A 15,349-nucleotide genomic window follows, 5' to 3' on the forward strand; every position below is an offset into this window, starting at 1 on the left:
AAGAACTACAAACTACGTCATCAAAAAAATTTATAAATAAAAAAGCGCGCATCCCAATCGCTTAAATAATTATAATTATTACAATTCTATTTTTCATTATTACTGTTATCACAAATATGTACACGTAATTTCAAAATTTTTTTAATAAAAAAAATGTAAATTGAAAACAAATTTTTTCTTTTTACAAAAAAAAAAAACTTCCTTGAATAGATCGAATGAAAAAAATGCGAAAAGGAGGCTGGTAAATCAATGCCAAGGATCATTAAGTAGGTGAAGGTGAACAAGATCCAACAATTTACTTTTAAAACCTCCATATATATATTTATATATATTTTTCATTATTTCTACAAAGAACTTAAATACAACTCATTTGTAATTCTCGTTGGCTTGTGTCTAGTTAAATATTTATTAATAAAGTTTAATTGTTTTTTATTTAAGTTATTAATTAATTAATTAATTATTAAAGGTTTAGTATGTAAAAAAAAAAAAATTTTGTGGGATGATATCACAAGTAATAAACTTTGTTTTTTATAAATAATGTCGGACACGGAAAAGGATATACCTGTTTTTACATATCGTAGATTAATATCATTGCATATTGAGGATGAGTCAGAAAATAAAAATAATAAGATTTGTGGTTTTCATTTGACACGCTCCCCATGGGATCCTTATCCATGGATCAGTTACGTTGAACCTGGAAGTATTGCTGATAAATCTGGCCTTAAGTTATTAATTTTATTTTTTTTTGATTTCTTGAACTGGCTTAGTGAAATTTAAAATTTATGTTACACATGTGTTCGTGATGTGATTTCATGAAGTTTGAGTACCCACATCGATATATTTTAAAAATCAAAAAAAAAATTTTGAAAAATTTTTTTTTTGGAAAATAAAGTCGAATTCAGTGAATTTGACGTCATTCTGAGTAAAATGAGTACCCACAAGCGTACATTTAAAAATACTTGATATTAAAATCAAAATGGCCGCCATGTTAATGATTAATTAACTCATTAAATTAATGTACGACCATATTATCGTAATGTAGCTTTGTGGGTATTCATTTTACTCGTAATTACATCAGCTAATGATATATTCTGTGAATTTTATAATTAAGTCAGTTTAGAAAATTTTAATTACAAAATTAATGAATTATTTTAATGGAAATCAAATTTTAGAGCCGGTGATTGTCTTTTGGACATAAATTCAACTGATATAGTTGGATTAAGGGTCAAAGAAATAGCTTCGTTAATAAAACGTGACCCTGGGGTCACAATAAATTTACAAGTATGGCGTCATGATGATGAAAATCAGGATACATCTGAATTTGGCGTCGCAGTATCAGGACCACTTCCTTCTTTGGCACGTAAATTAGCTAAAGCCGTTTCGGGTACAATTTGTGCACTAGAGTGTCCAATTTGTCTAGAAACTGCCTCATCACCAGTATCTCAGTGTGTCCATGGTCATATTTTGTGTTCAAACTGTCGTAAAAAAACCCCGAGATGCCCAATATGTAGAATTAGGTTAGGTCAGGGCAGGTGTCTACTCGCTGATCAAATTCAAATAAATATTCGTGATGCTTATCAAGAAGATTTCTCACGTCTACTATCTCAAGCTTCAGCAAATGGTCAAATTTTAAGCTCAGCTTTGAGAGAAAAATTATTTGGTAAATCTGTCGGTAAAAATACTGCCGATAAAAAAGAAAATGCGATTTTACCAGCTGTACAGATTAAGCGACGGCTGGGACGATTTCTTCTAGGTAGATTTTTTTACCCACTAGTAGTCTACTAAATTTATTTTACTGACCGTCGACACAACAGTTTTTAAATGTTTGTACCGACAGTTGATCCAACAGTCAACTTTTTTTTTACCGACAGTTGATTTTTTTAGGAGGTTTTGATAAAGCAGCATCTGTTGATAATTTAACAAATGAACCGTCATCATCATCATCAGCATCACCATTACCATGTTATCGGCGATTAGGGGAATTATTTACCGGCGATCGGGCGAAATCTGCAAGTACTGGAGAATTACGTGAAGATAGAGATCATTCATCTGGAAATAAGATCCAATTAAATGGCTCCCAATTGGAGGGAAATAGAAATTTTTATAAAAATTCAAGTGGATATTTAAGTGTTCCCGCGCCATCGACGCCTTGTTGGGGTGGTTCTATGGAATCCGTTGTCAACTCATTTCCTTGTCCGCTGAGTTATAAAACTTCTTGCTATGAGCCCGTTCATAACGAAAATTTAATTGAGCATTTTGGTAAAAATCATCAGATCGTACAAATTCACTTCTATGGATCTAAAATAACTATCCCGATAAAAATAGATTTTAATTGTGATACTATTCATGTTATTCATTATGCCAATGATTTATTTTTCTTTCATGTAAGTATTTTTTTGAAATTTGCAGAGTAGAGAAATTTTTGGGAAAAAATGAATGGGATTTTTTAAAAGGGGATGAAATACCCTGTAAAATGAGTACCAACATCGATATATTTTGTCGGGGTCACCAAAAAATGTCTTAATTGTGTATTATATTGTTTTTTTGTATTATGGGAAAAAATAATTTTTTTGAAGAAAAATGAGGCGGGTATTTGAGTAGGAAATGAAATTTTGCGTAAAATGAGTACCCACATCGATATAATTAGAGAGAGCTGTTTTAATTGTTAATAAAAATTAATTTAATTGTTTAAAGAGCGGCCATTTTGGATTTTTGATGGAATTTTTTTATATATGTTGTGGGTACTCATTTTACTCGTAATTACATTAGGAATAATATGAACATATTGATTAAAAAAAAAATTAATTTCAAAAAAAAAAAGTTGAAAATTATTTTCGTGGCGCGAAAATCTGAGTGTACGTTAAGCGAAATTTTAATAAAAAATTTTACTAGACCTAATTAATAATTATGAAAAAAGTAAGTGAAAAAATGATCAAAATATTGAGAAATTGTTTATACCGCTGCCATGTTGGATTCGGTGACTCGCCAAAATATAGTCATGTGGGTACTCAAACTCGAGGAAATCACTTCAGGAATTCAAATTTCCACTTAATTTTTCAAAAAAAATTACTCGAAAAAAAAAATTTGCACAAATCACCACCGACGAGCAAATTAATATTTTATAATTTGTCTAGTTGGAGCAAGAGACAGCATGGATGACAAGCCCCTCAACTAAAGGCGAGTGGATTCTACACGGCAGAAGTTCTGAAAACACGGAAATAAAATTAAAACGTCAGATCACTAAAATCGATACCGTAAAACCAGTTGCCGATCTCGCGCCAATTCCCAAGGCATTTAATATCATAGTTCTGGATATTGAGTTACTGGTATCACAGTCCGAGGGTCTAGATATTTAATACTATAAATAATAAAATTTAAATTGTCAATGATTAACAATTTTTTTTATTTCGTATACAAAAAGGTACAAAAGATATAATTATTATAGTTACAATTACAATAACACATACTGTGTTCAATCACTTATTACAAGTAAATTTATCTTGTATAATAATAATAATCACTTATACTATAAATAATTGAGCATAAATATTGATAATTAATAAGTTCATTAAAAATTATGAAAGCTCGTGGATAAAATTTTGTCAATTTTTGATTTCACCGATTTATGAACAATAATAATAATAATTATTATTATTGTTACTTAGTACTATAATTTTCAAGGCACATAAAAATATAAAATATGAAGTTTTAAACCAATTTATTTCGTTTTATATTTTTCAACAATTTGGAAGACTTAATTATTAATAACGATTATTTTAATAATAAAAATATTTTTAAAGTGAATATGTAATTTTTTACTTAAAAAAATGGGAAAGATTCTGTTGAGTAAGGGCAGCACTAGCCTTCGGCTCGTGAAGCTAATGGGAAACGAGTGCGTTTTTATTTGAAAAAAATTTAAGTATGGGTGTAGATAATCATGAAAAATATGTTCCATGTAATGGGAGTTGATTTTACTGAGTGATGGCAGCATTAGCCTCCGGCTCATGGAGCCAAAGGTCAAGCGATTTTGACGAAATTTTAAATTCAAGTTGTCAGTAAGATTATACAGTAAGTAGACTTGATAAATCATTGTTATGAGGTAATTTATAATTTATTAGTACACACTTGGGGTAAGTGTACTCGAGCCTCGAAAAATTTAATCTTTCAATGACTAGATTTTGAGAAAATATTTTTTTTATTAAGTTTCAATGCAGGAAATTATGAAAAATAAATGTGATGTGATAAAGGTAAATTTTACTGTATGATGGCAGCAGTAGCCTTTGGCTCAGGCAGCCAACTTTACCGTCAATGTCAAGTGAGTGTATTCTACCCTCACAAAATTTAATTATTAGTACAAATAATTATTAAAATTAAGTTTCATGTCATAAAAGTTAATTTTACTGTATGATGGTAGCAGTAGCCTTCGGCTAAAGCCGCCAATTTCACGATCAATGCGTTCTAGCCTCATAAAATTTAATTACTAGTACAGATAACTTACTACAAATGAGTTTGATATCATAAAAGTAAATTTTACTGTATGATGGCAGCAGTAGCCTTCGGCTCAGGCAGCCAACTTCTTAGTCAACGGAATGTGAGTGTGTTCTAACGATAAAAATGTTAATTATCAGTACAGATAATCGCTAAAAGTAAATTTTATGTCACGAAAATGAATTTTTGTATGTTGGCAGCAGTAGCCTTCGGCTCACGGTGCCAACATTCCGTAGTTTCCGCAAAAATAAACGTATTTAAACAAAAAAAAATACATATTCACTATGTTTAACAATAGCTTAAGCTAATTATTACTCAAATTATTATTAGTATTGTGTATGTCCTTCATATAAGGATAATAAAATGCATAATCTCCGGTAAGGGCAGCTCTGCCCGCAAGAATATTATAAGAACTTTCTAGAACACTTTTAGCAACTTCTTTAGACGGGACTCTGATAGTCAAATTTATTGACTGATCTTTATTTGCTTGCAATAAAATTCTTTTGCCTGGTGGTGGCTGGGGTAAAATGGACCCGAATGACGGCAATGAATTATTATTACAATTGATGTTATTGTGATTAATGGGAATTTTTTTAGCTTTACGTTTCTTCCCACGGGAAGTTAAAGATTCTTCTTCTTTTTCTTTGTCGCGCTTCGGGCAACTGCAGACACGGACTTCGATGCTACGGCGTCCGACTATTTCACGAGTCCCAGTTTCCAAAGTGAATACTAGCTGAGTTGCGCGACGATTCATTCCAGTAGAGCAGCTGTTTTTACAGTAAAATATAAAATCTAGAGGAACATACGAGCAGCCTGGCTGAGGGGCACCCAGGGGAATTATTACCGAATTATGTCCGTTGATGTCCTCGTAATAACTACGGGGGTGAATGCAACGGACGACTTGTTTCAGAATTTCCGGGGGCATGTTTCGATTTGATGGACTGTCGGTCCCGATGTGATTGTGGCAGCGCATCACTGGATCTCCTCGGTAACGATCTTCTGCATAAACGAGAGTCGTACGGAGATATAGATTTTCAACAGCCGGTGACCATTGGAAGCGTAATGGCTGCCGCTGCTCCATGTCGATGAAGATTTTTCTCAAAGCAGTCGAGTACTGGTGGCAAAATTTTTTATTCATTAGTTTTTAATTTTAATTACGGCGAAACTATCAGAGATACGGCAAAAATGTATTGAGATATTTTTGTAGGAAATTTAATTTACTACAAAAAAGGTCCTTATGAGTTTTCATGTAAAATCTATAGTTGAGACGCTAGAGTGCTAGAAGTTCGAATAGAATAAATTTTCTAAAAAAAAAAAAATACTTACGACGCTACTTTTTCCTTTACCCTGGGGTATAAACAATTCAAAATTATATTTCCCAGGAAATTCCTCGATAATTGGAACAGTAATTGATGATTGCCGTGGATCAAATTGCAATGGATCGATAGCTATCCCATGGGGATTGATATTGTCTTGCTGTGGATGCAAGTCGTATTTTTTTTCCATTGTATCTTCTTCATTTTCTAGTATTGGCAAATTTGATAAGTCTCTAAAGATTCAGAAAATATTTAATTAATTATTAATTTTCAAATTCTTAATAATAATAATGATACTGAAGTTAGCCGACGTCTAATAAGTTTTGGATGATTTTTTAAAAGGATAAATTACAAAAAAAAAATATTCTGAAAAAATGCACCTGTAGTTTTTTAATTTTCTAAATGTGCATATTTTTAGTTTTTTTTTTTTCATCATTGACTTGTTTAAAAAATTCTAAAATCATTTATCTGTCAATTTCATGATCCTGACGTTAACAGATAATAAAAAATTTTCGAATTTTCTTTTTTAGGATATAACTTGCATAAAAAAAGAAAACTAAAAAATGCACATATAGAAAATTCAAAATTCTAGAGGTGCAATTTTTTTTAATATTTTTTTTTTTTTATTTAATGTTTTAAAAAAAAATTCAAAAATTATGAGATGTCAGTTCACTATGACTGAAGTTGACAGATAATAAAAAATTTTCGAAATTTCTTTTTTAGTATATAACTTGCATAAAAAAAGAAAACTAAAAAATGCACATATAGAAAATTCAAAATTCTACAAGTGCAATTTTTTAAAATATTTTTTTTTTTTTAATTTAATGCTTTAAAAAATAATTCAAAAATTATTAAACGTCAATTTACTTCAGTATGATTATTATTAATAATAATAATAATAATAATAATAATAATAATAATAATAATAATAATAATAATGTCATTGTTATGATGACCTTGAATTTTTTTCTTTGTTGTCAAAAAAAAAAAAAAAAAAAAATATGGCAGACAAGAATTCCATAGAAAAAAAAAAAAACAAAAAAAAAATGAGTAAATAAACATATGTAATAAATATATAAACATATAAAATTTTATTATTATTATTATTGTAAAAGAGTAAATACTGTAGTAATACTATAATAAATAAAAGAACTAAAATGATGCAATAAAAATACTTATGGGGAACAATAAAGAGCAGCTAAAAATGAAAGTGCGTTAAAACTTACACGTGAGAACTTATTTCGTCAAAAACAGTCGAGTCGTACAAATCCGATTCTTGCGAACCGGAATATCCGATAGTTGTACACATTTCCGGCTGATTGATAATCATATATTTTTTTTTTACTTTTATTATAAGTTATAAAAAATTATTATTTAAATGATACTTATGTCACCGGCGTCACCACAACTTTCCCCCGTAATCGCGTAATTAACAATGGCGGCGCGGCCATATTTTATTTTTTACTGCGCAAACTCCAGATCTGAGGATTGAAAAAAATAAAGAGAGAGAAAAAAAATTTATAGAGACCCTTACATATATATATATATTTCTCATAATTAAATTTCATAAGAATTCCTCATAAGCAAATTTCGTAAAAATTCCTCATGATTGAATTTCATAAAAATTCCTCATAAGCAAATTTTATAAAAATTCCTCGTAATTGAATTTCATACAAAATTCATAAAATGCCTCATACTTGAAAAATTTACATAAATTCCTCATAATTGAATTTCATAAAAATTCTTCATAAGCAAATTTTATTAAAATTCCTCATAAGCAAATTTTATAAAAATTCCTCGTAATTGAATTTCATAAAAAATCCATAAAATGCCTTATACTTGAAAAATTTACATAAATTCCTCATAGTTAAATTTCATAAAAATTCCTCGTAATTGAATTTCATAAAAAAATTCATAAAATGCCTCATACTTGAAAAATTTATCTCATTTCTTAAATTAGGATTTCATAAAAAAATTCCTCATAAACAAATTTCATAAAAATTCCTCATAAGCTAATTTTATAAAAATTCCTCGTAATTGAATTTCATACAAAATTCATAAAATGCTTCATACTTGAAAATTTACATAAATTCCTCATAATTGAATTTGATAAAAATTCCTCATAATTGAATTTCATAAAAAAATTGATAAAATGCCTCATACTTGAAAAATTTATCTCATTTCTTATAATAGGATTTCATAAAAAATGCCTCATAAGCAAATTTCATAAAAATTCCTCATAATTGAATTTCATAAAAAAAATCCACAAAATACCTCATACTTGAAAAATTTATATAAATTCCTCATAATTAAATTTCATAAAAACTCTTAATAAAAAAAATTTTTCATTTTCAAAAATCCCCACAATTTGAATTATTAAAAAATTTTATTCAATAATATATTTTACAATTAAAATACAAATAAATAAAAAAAAAATTATGTACACACAATAATATCATGAAAAATATGACAATTTTAAACATTTTTATAAAATTCCATTTGTCATCTGGTCTCATAATTATCGATTAAATTTTTATCATAAATTGTTTCCCAAACGAGACCGTCACCGTCAGGTTTATGAGTAGACGGCATTAAAATATTCCACCAACTCCGTCCACGGAGTCCTAAAAATATTTCCCAATTTTTTCTCGGTCCAAAATCATAAGGATTTTCATAAGTTTTTCCTAAATTATTATATTTGGCAGCTTCTGTTGAATTGATACGAGCTTCGATACTTGTTTCGCCTCTTGCTATTAATCCTGCATGCCAAAACGTCAGTGCTCCCAATGCCGCAAACGTCGCGACGCAAATCAATGCCGCGAATAAAATTAATCGACGTCTGAAAGCATGTTCTTCTATTTCTTCATTTTTACGTGCAATTTCCAATAATTCTTCTGGGCTCAAATGATCCATTGATTCTGTCACAGGAATTATAACAGAGTTATTTATTCTAACAGGATGACCCTGGAGATCTGGATCTTGAGATGGAAAATATTCTTGATATGCTATTTCAACTCCGAAGAGCATTAAAAATACTACCCCTAGTACTGTAAATGCCATGTATTGAAAAAAATGACGATGATTGTAATGCCCGACGCAATTATTCAGCCATGCTATTTGTTTGTTAAGAAATAAATAATTAATTTTTAAGATTATTAGTAAAAAATTCATTGAATAAATTTTAACTTCTGTTAATTAAAAATTACTATTTTTTTTTTCTATGCAAGTTAAAATAAAAATGATTATGACGGTTGAATTCGTGAGGAAATTTCCTGTTATTTGAGTACCCACATCGACATATTCAAATGAAGTTGGTGTTAATGATCAACTCGCGGTTAATTAGCGGATTTGTAATTAATAAATTACTGTATTTAAATACATTCATGTGGGTACTCATTTGACGGGGAATTTCGTCTACTTTACGAAAATACAAATTATTTTGTCGAAAAAAAAAATTTCAAAAAAAAATTTTATCTATAGATCAAAATAGCACCACTCATTTTTCAAATATTAATTTAAAAAAAAAAAAAAAAACAATTATCACGGTTGAATTGGTGACGAAATTTCCAATAATTTGAGTACCCACATCGATATATTTAAATAAAGTCGGTGTTAATGATCAACTCGCGGTTAATTAGCAAATTAGTAATTAATTAATAAATTACTTTATTTGAATATAATGTTGTGGGTACTCATTTTAAAGGAAATTCCGTCTACTTTAAGAAAATAAACTTAATTTTGTAAAAAGAAGAAAGTATCCAAAAAAAATTTCTATTTGCCAGGAAAAAAATTTTTTTTGCAAAGAAACGTTAAAAAAATTTATTTCTTTATTAATTGTTTTTTTTATAAACAACTTTTCTCGTATTAATTAATGAAAGGATACGACAATGATGATCCATTTTTAAAATACATTTATTACAGACGGAACAATGATGAGTACGTGGAGGTTTTGGTCTAATGCATTTCTTACAAATACTGACAGCTTCAGGGATTAATCCACCGGTTGGTGGAAAACCAGCTGGTACATTAACACCCATGTAATAATGAAATAAAACATTTACCAGTAACCAGTTTCCGATTGTTATTAATACTACGGTCATTAATGGGCTTTTATTCCACCAGTATGGGAAACCAATGTAATAAGCGATATAAACAATTATTGCTGTTAATACTGATACTATAAATACCAGGATCTAGGGATTTAGAAATTTATTATTATTGTTAATCATTATTATGATCACTAATATCAATGTGTAATTCAAAATTTTAAATTCTAGCCAAACTATCGAAGATACGACAAAAACATATGAGACCAAATTTGTAGAGAATTAAATTCTCTACAAAAAAGGTCCTTATCAATTTTTCTCTAGACTCGATAGTTTCATCACAATAAATTTTTTAATTGAATGATAATAATTTTAGTGAAAAATTTTTGTAATTTTCAGTTCATTGATTTTAAATTAAAAATTCTAGCTAAAATATCAAAGATATGACAAAAACATAATAGACCAAATTTGTAGGGAATTAAATTCTCTACAAAAAAGGTACTTATCAATTTTACTCTAAATTCAATATTTCATGATCTACAGCCAAAATTTCGATTCTAAATTAAAATTCACACATCAACTTTTTTTTTTTTAAATAAACTGATTATCTAATCAATTAATTGATAACTCACCGGGCCCAATATCACTGTGAAATTTTGTACAAACCAAAAAATAGGTTCCATTAAAGTATCACACGCATAACCCCAATCTATAAACTCATTATAAAATAAAACTAAAAAAGTTTTTTTACATCTGTACCATTTTTCTTTGAAATAAAGTCTGAAAAAAAATATTATAAATATTAATTATGATATAATTACAATAATATCACTCTATAAATATGAAGAAAAATATATATATTCATCTACAAATTTTTCATATGTTTATATTCAATTTAAAAAAAAAAAACTTACGAAATACGTTCCGGTACACGCATTAAATTCCATACTATTCTTCTTATCATTTTAAATTGTTTATATTTATATATTTATAATTATTGATTGTCCTTTATATATTTATATACATTGTAACTCATATATTTATATGTATTTGTTTATAAACATAAATACATAACCTTCAAAAATGTCACAGCGAAGCGGGAATTTAAAAATTATTTAAATAATTAATTTAATTACATATTTACATATATTTATATGTATATATATATAAAAATATATTTATATATATTTATTATTTGTAATTACTTATAATTATTTATACACTTTAATATTTTTAATAATACGTTTTTTAAAATTATTTATTTATTTAATTTTGCGCGGGAAAATTTAAATTTTTTGAATCTGAATTAAAAATTAATAACAGTTATGATAATTATAATTTCTAATTATTATTTGAATAATTTCTCATATATTTTGGCAATTAAATATATGAAAAATTTTATTTTAATAAAAAAATAAAAATTTAAATTTAAAAAATATAAATTTCGCGCCATTTTTTAAAATTAAATTAAATAATTAAAATTAATGTAAATTCAATTAATTAGTACATATATCTTTTTAAATATATATATTTGGTATATATTCATATAAATATGAGTTTTATAAATTTTTAAATTTCGCGCGAAAAAAAAAATAAAATTAATTTTTTAAATAAATGATAAATAAATAAATTAATAATGATTAATTTTAATTAAAATTAATCATAAATTCATCAATTAAAAAATAAAATTAATAATTAGTTGTAGTGACTTTAGTAGTGCGCAGAAATTCCAGCATAACCTCAATAATTAAAAAATAATAAAAGAAATAGACGAGAGGTAAAAAATAATTAAAAAATAAACTAATGAGTTAATTATTAAAACAAGTGAGTAATTGTAATTATTTGTAAGTAAAAAAAAACATTTTTTTTCAAAATTTGACAGTTAAAATTTTAGAGTTTGTCATTTTCTATTTTCAGATAAAAAACAAAATTAATTGGATAATTTAATTAATTATATTATTGATAAAAATGTTGAGAACAAGTGGAACAATAAATAAAATGATGAATAATTTAATAATGACAGAGTGGGTTGGAATAAATGCAGTAAATACACAAATAGTAAGATGGTGGAAAAGAAAACCTATGTGGTTACCTCCGGCTAAATCAAAATTATTTAGAATACGGCAAAGGGTCTCCGTACCCCCGGATGAGGCTGCTGAAAATCGAAGACTCAATAATAATTATAATACTTATAGAAATTCATTGAGGTTTGATTGTTTTTAAATTTTACATTTTTTAGTTTTCTAAGGGTTTTATTTTTTTACAGAATTTTTTTAGATTATTTGAGTTATTTTTTATTATCGTACGGCAAATTTCCTGTTGTTTAAGTACCCACATGACTATATTTAAATTTGAATAAATTCCAAGTGAAATTCCAAAATTTTTATTTTTAAAAAATCAATTTTTATAAAAATTTATATCTGTTCTGTATTCAGTGTCAAATTTCCTCTAGTTTGAGTACCCACATCACTATATTTAAATTTGAAAAAGTTTTAAGCGAAATTTCAAAATTTGCATTTTTTGAAAATGTATTTTTATAAAAATTGATATCTGTTCTATATTCAGTGTCGAATTTCCTCTAGTTTGAGTAGCCACAACACTATATTTAAATTTGAAAAAATTTTATGCCAAATTTCAAAATTTGCATTTTTTAAAAATTGATTTTTACAACAATTGATATCTGTACTGTAATCAGTGTCAAATTTCCTTTAGTTTGAGTACCCACATCACTATATTTAAATTTGAAAAAGTTTTAAGCCAAATTTCAAAATTTTCATTTTTTAAAAATCATTTTTTAGAAAAATTTATATCTGTTCTGTACTCAGTGTCAAATTTCCTCTAGTTTGAGTACCCACATCACTATATTTAAATTTGAAAAAATTTTAAGCCATATTTCAAAATTTGCATTTTTTTAAAATTGATTTTTATAAAAATTGATATCTGTTCTGTATTCAGAGTCGAATTTCCTCTAGTTTGAGTACCCACACCCCTATATTTAAATTTAAAAAATTTGCCGGAAGTATTAATTATAATTCATATACCTAATTAATTACAGAGCATATTTCATGAAAATAGCTGAAGAAAATCGAGAACAATTCGATGAAGAATTATTGAGAAAAGCCGAAGAAAATGATTTCAATGAGTGTCAAAAAATAAATAATATTTGGAACGAAGAACGTGCGAAAGTACGAGCTGAGAGAATTCGTAAAGAAGACGCTGAACGTCGGATTCAAATTTTGCAGAAGATTGAGGAAAAGAAAGCGCGAGATGTCAAAATAATGGAACAAGTCGAGGAGCGAGTTAAACAACTCAAAGTCGAGGCCAAGACTTTTATTACTCGGGAAAATATCGATCAAGCTATTGAGGAAGCGATGGCGAATAAAATTGATTATAATCACGCGATTGATCTGTATGGTAACAAGTATGATGAGAAAACAATTTTGGATCATCAGCTAAAACAACAAATGAAGCAGTGATCGTTTTTATATGTAAACTTATATATTAATTATTAATAAATATATTTCACACATCGATTTGTGGTAAATTATTTTTACGTTCATGTGATAGAAAATTAAATTCTCTTTCAAATGAGTACCAACAAGGTCTATTGGTTTTTCATATATATACATATATATGTATATATATTTTGAAACATATGAAAAATAACTACAGCTTGTTGGTACTTATTTGAAAGAGAATTTAATTTCCTACAAATCCTTGCTTTCTATTTTGGTATCGATTAAAATTCTTTCTTCTGATTTTTTTTCAGACACTGGTAAAAAAAAATGAGTCCTACAGTTGAATTAGTGATGAAATTTCCTGTAATTTGAGTACCCACATCGATATATTTAAATGAAGTTATGGTCAACCTTCAACTTCCGGTTAATTTGCGGACCGCGAGTAGTTAACAACTTTATTTAAATATATCGTTGTGGGTACTCATTTGAAAGGGAATTTCGTCTACTTTAAGACAATATATGTCGTTTTTTAAAAAAAAAAAAAATTTTCGAATATTCTATTCATAAGGTCAAAATACTCAATTTTTTTTTTTTAATGATCAGAGAAAAATGATTACTACAGTTGAATTAGTGACAAAATTTCCTGTAATTTGAGTACCCACATCGAAATATTTAAATGAAGTTATGGTCAACCTTCAACTTCCGGTTAACTCGTGGACCGCGGCTAGTTAACGACTTTATTTAAATATATCGTTGTGGGTATTCATTTTACAGGGAGTTTTGTCTATTTTAAGAAAATATATATCGTTTTGTCGAAAAAAAAATTTTCAAAAAAAATTTTATTTATGAGTTAAAAATAAATAATCTCAATATTTTTTTTGATAAGTATATTTTTATTTATAAATGGTAATGTATCCAATATTATATAACTATTATAAATATAAACTAAACTATTAAAAAAATTTTATTTAAAATGTATTACTTGTTTAAACAATTGAGTTTTGTCCCTTAATTTTACAAAAGCTTATTACAATTGTCATACAATCGTTTGTTTATTATTTTATTTTATTCATTTAGACGCTGATTGGTTTTGTTTATTATTATTTTTTTTTGTTAACGGAACATCTTTGGCATTTACATATATTTGTTTCATTATTTTATTCTCACACACACTCGCTACTATTATTATCTCTATAATTATTATAATTATTCGATTGTTCGTAAGCTTATTGTTAAATTAATTGTTGAGATTATATTAATTAGTCGTTTGTTTTATCAAGTCTTTGTATCTCGAGTGTTATTTTATTTCGTGATCGATGACAAATATTGTGAAGGCGTTACAATGTTCTTAAACAAAAAAAAATTTTTTTTTTCAATTAAAATTCATTTTTTTTTGTCAAAATTTTTTTTCGAAAAAATTGATGACATTTTCGAAAAGCTGATGAAATTCCACGTAAAATGAGTACCCACAACGATATATTTCGTGATTGATTAATTAATGATTAATTAACGCCGCCATTTTTAATTAATTATCATGCTCACGAAATATATCGTTGTGGGTACTCATTTTATGTGAAATTTTGTCAGCTTTTCGAAAATGTCATTCATTTTTTTCGAAAAAAATATTTGACAAAAAAAATCAATTTTAATTAAAAAAAAAAAAAATAAATAAAAAAAAAGTGAAGTCTATTGCACAGTATTTATTTAAATAAATAAATAATATCAACGTGTATGTGTGAGTTGTTTCATCAATTTATTCGACATTAACAATCCAAAAACTTAGAAAATCTAACAAATATTTATTTATTTATTTTTTTTATTTTCTTTTTTTTTTTAAACCAAACAATTATAAATTTATATTTTTTTTTAACTGATAGTCTAAAGGTTCATTTAAATAGAACGGAAATAGCCACAACATTAACAAGAATTTAATAATTATTATTATAATTAATTAATTAATTCGATTAAATGAAATCACACTAATTAAACAATTATTAACTAAATAATAGTTTACGTGCGTACTATAATTAGAAATATTTTA

The 15,349-nt window shown here is 26.8% G+C and overlaps 4 protein-coding genes across 8 annotated transcripts; 2 read left to right on the forward strand and 2 right to left on the reverse strand.

Moving 5' to 3' along the window:
* Positions 1 to 100: 100 nt before the first annotated feature.
* Positions 101 to 3,614, forward strand: LOC103571003 (PDZ domain-containing protein). Of its 3 annotated transcripts, XM_008548962.3 has the most exons (5): positions 101 to 511; positions 582 to 1,110; positions 1,173 to 1,753; positions 1,885 to 2,384; positions 3,135 to 3,614. In XM_008548962.3, the coding sequence occupies exons 2-5, from the start codon at positions 1,082 to 1,084 to the stop codon at positions 3,354 to 3,356; spliced, it is 1,332 nt and encodes a 443-aa protein (XP_008547184.1). In that variant the 5' UTR covers positions 101 to 511; positions 582 to 1,081; the 3' UTR covers positions 3,357 to 3,614. The 3 variants fall into 3 exon arrangements, with proteins under 3 accessions (XP_008547184.1, XP_008547176.1, XP_014295071.1); XM_008548954.3 differs by having other exon boundaries at positions 101 to 725; XM_014439585.2 differs by lacking the exon at positions 582 to 1,110 and having other exon boundaries at positions 101 to 266.
* An 87-nt stretch (positions 3,615 to 3,701) lies between these two features.
* LOC103571032 (cellular tumor antigen p53) lies at positions 3,702 to 7,240 on the reverse strand. Its single transcript, XM_008549006.2, has 3 exons — positions 7,031 to 7,240; positions 5,815 to 6,037; positions 3,702 to 5,602 (listed from the first exon to the last, which is right to left on the reverse strand). The coding sequence occupies exons 1-3, from the start codon at positions 7,132 to 7,134 to the stop codon at positions 4,793 to 4,795; spliced, it is 1,137 nt and encodes a 378-aa protein (XP_008547228.1). The 5' UTR covers positions 7,135 to 7,240; the 3' UTR covers positions 3,702 to 4,792.
* Positions 7,241 to 8,253: 1,013 nt separating this feature from the next.
* LOC103571042 (palmitoyltransferase ZDHHC16A) lies at positions 8,254 to 10,902 on the reverse strand. The gene is made up of 4 exons (XM_008549018.3): positions 10,765 to 10,902; positions 10,483 to 10,630; positions 9,688 to 9,997; positions 8,254 to 8,917 (listed from the first exon to the last, which is right to left on the reverse strand). Exons 1-4 carry the CDS (start codon positions 10,812 to 10,814, stop codon positions 8,307 to 8,309), a joined length of 1,119 nt encoding a protein of 372 aa, XP_008547240.3. The 5' UTR covers positions 10,815 to 10,902; the 3' UTR covers positions 8,254 to 8,306.
* Positions 10,903 to 11,564: 662 nt separating this feature from the next.
* LOC103571048 (probable 28S ribosomal protein S26, mitochondrial) lies at positions 11,565 to 13,383 on the forward strand. 3 transcript variants are annotated; one of them, XM_053738209.1, is made up of 3 exons: positions 11,565 to 11,694; positions 11,768 to 12,057; positions 12,906 to 13,383. In XM_053738209.1, the coding sequence occupies exons 2-3, from the start codon at positions 11,819 to 11,821 to the stop codon at positions 13,324 to 13,326; spliced, it is 660 nt and encodes a 219-aa protein (XP_053594184.1). In that variant the 5' UTR covers positions 11,565 to 11,694; positions 11,768 to 11,818; the 3' UTR covers positions 13,327 to 13,383. The 3 variants fall into 3 exon arrangements, with proteins under 3 accessions (XP_053594184.1, XP_008547253.1, XP_053594183.1); XM_008549031.3 differs by having other exon boundaries at positions 11,565 to 11,674; positions 11,745 to 12,057; XM_053738208.1 differs by having other exon boundaries at positions 11,565 to 11,674.
* Positions 13,384 to 15,349: the final 1,966 nt, after the last annotated feature.

The sequence above is a fragment of the Microplitis demolitor genome, chromosome 4 (assembly GCF_026212275.2).
Source record: "Microplitis demolitor isolate Queensland-Clemson2020A chromosome 4, iyMicDemo2.1a, whole genome shotgun sequence".
Taxonomy (NCBI): domain Eukaryota; kingdom Metazoa; phylum Arthropoda; class Insecta; order Hymenoptera; family Braconidae; genus Microplitis; species Microplitis demolitor.

Excerpts from the sequence above, each read along its gene's own strand:
- LOC103571003 (XM_008548954.3), top strand. The coding sequence starts at position 538 with ATGTCGGACACGGAAAAGGATATACCTGTTTTTACATATCGTAGATTA. Across the intron at positions 726-1,172 it reads GCTGATAAATCTGGCCTTAA|AGCCGGTGATTGTCTTTTGG; the intron begins GTTATTAATTTT and ends ATCAAATTTTAG. Across the intron at positions 1,754-1,884 it reads GCTGGGACGATTTCTTCTAG|GAGGTTTTGATAAAGCAGCA; the intron begins GTAGATTTTTTT and ends TGATTTTTTTAG.
- LOC103571032 (XM_008549006.2), bottom strand. The coding sequence starts at position 7,134 with ATGATTATCAATCAGCCGGAAATGTGTACAACTATCGGATATTCCGGT. Across the intron at positions 6,038-7,030 it reads GACGAAATAAGTTCTCACGT|AGACTTATCAAATTTGCCAA; the intron begins GTAAGTTTTAAC and ends CTGAATCTTTAG. Across the intron at positions 5,603-5,814 it reads GTAAAGGAAAAAGTAGCGTC|TACTCGACTGCTTTGAGAAA; the intron begins GTAAGTATTTTT and ends TTTTGCCACCAG.
- LOC103571042 (XM_008549018.3), bottom strand. The coding sequence starts at position 10,814 with ATGATAAGAAGAATAGTATGGAATTTAATGCGTGTACCGGAACGTATT. Across the intron at positions 10,631-10,764 it reads CGTGTACCGGAACGTATTTC|ACTTTATTTCAAAGAAAAAT; the intron begins GTAAGTTTTTTT and ends ATTTTTTTTCAG. Across the intron at positions 9,998-10,482 it reads TCACAGTGATATTGGGCCCG|ATCCTGGTATTTATAGTATC; the intron begins GTGAGTTATCAA and ends CTAAATCCCTAG.
- LOC103571048 (XM_053738209.1), top strand. The coding sequence starts at position 11,819 with ATGTTGAGAACAAGTGGAACAATAAATAAAATGATGAATAATTTAATA. Across the intron at positions 12,058-12,905 it reads ACTTATAGAAATTCATTGAG|AGCATATTTCATGAAAATAG; the intron begins GTTTGATTGTTT and ends AATTAATTACAG.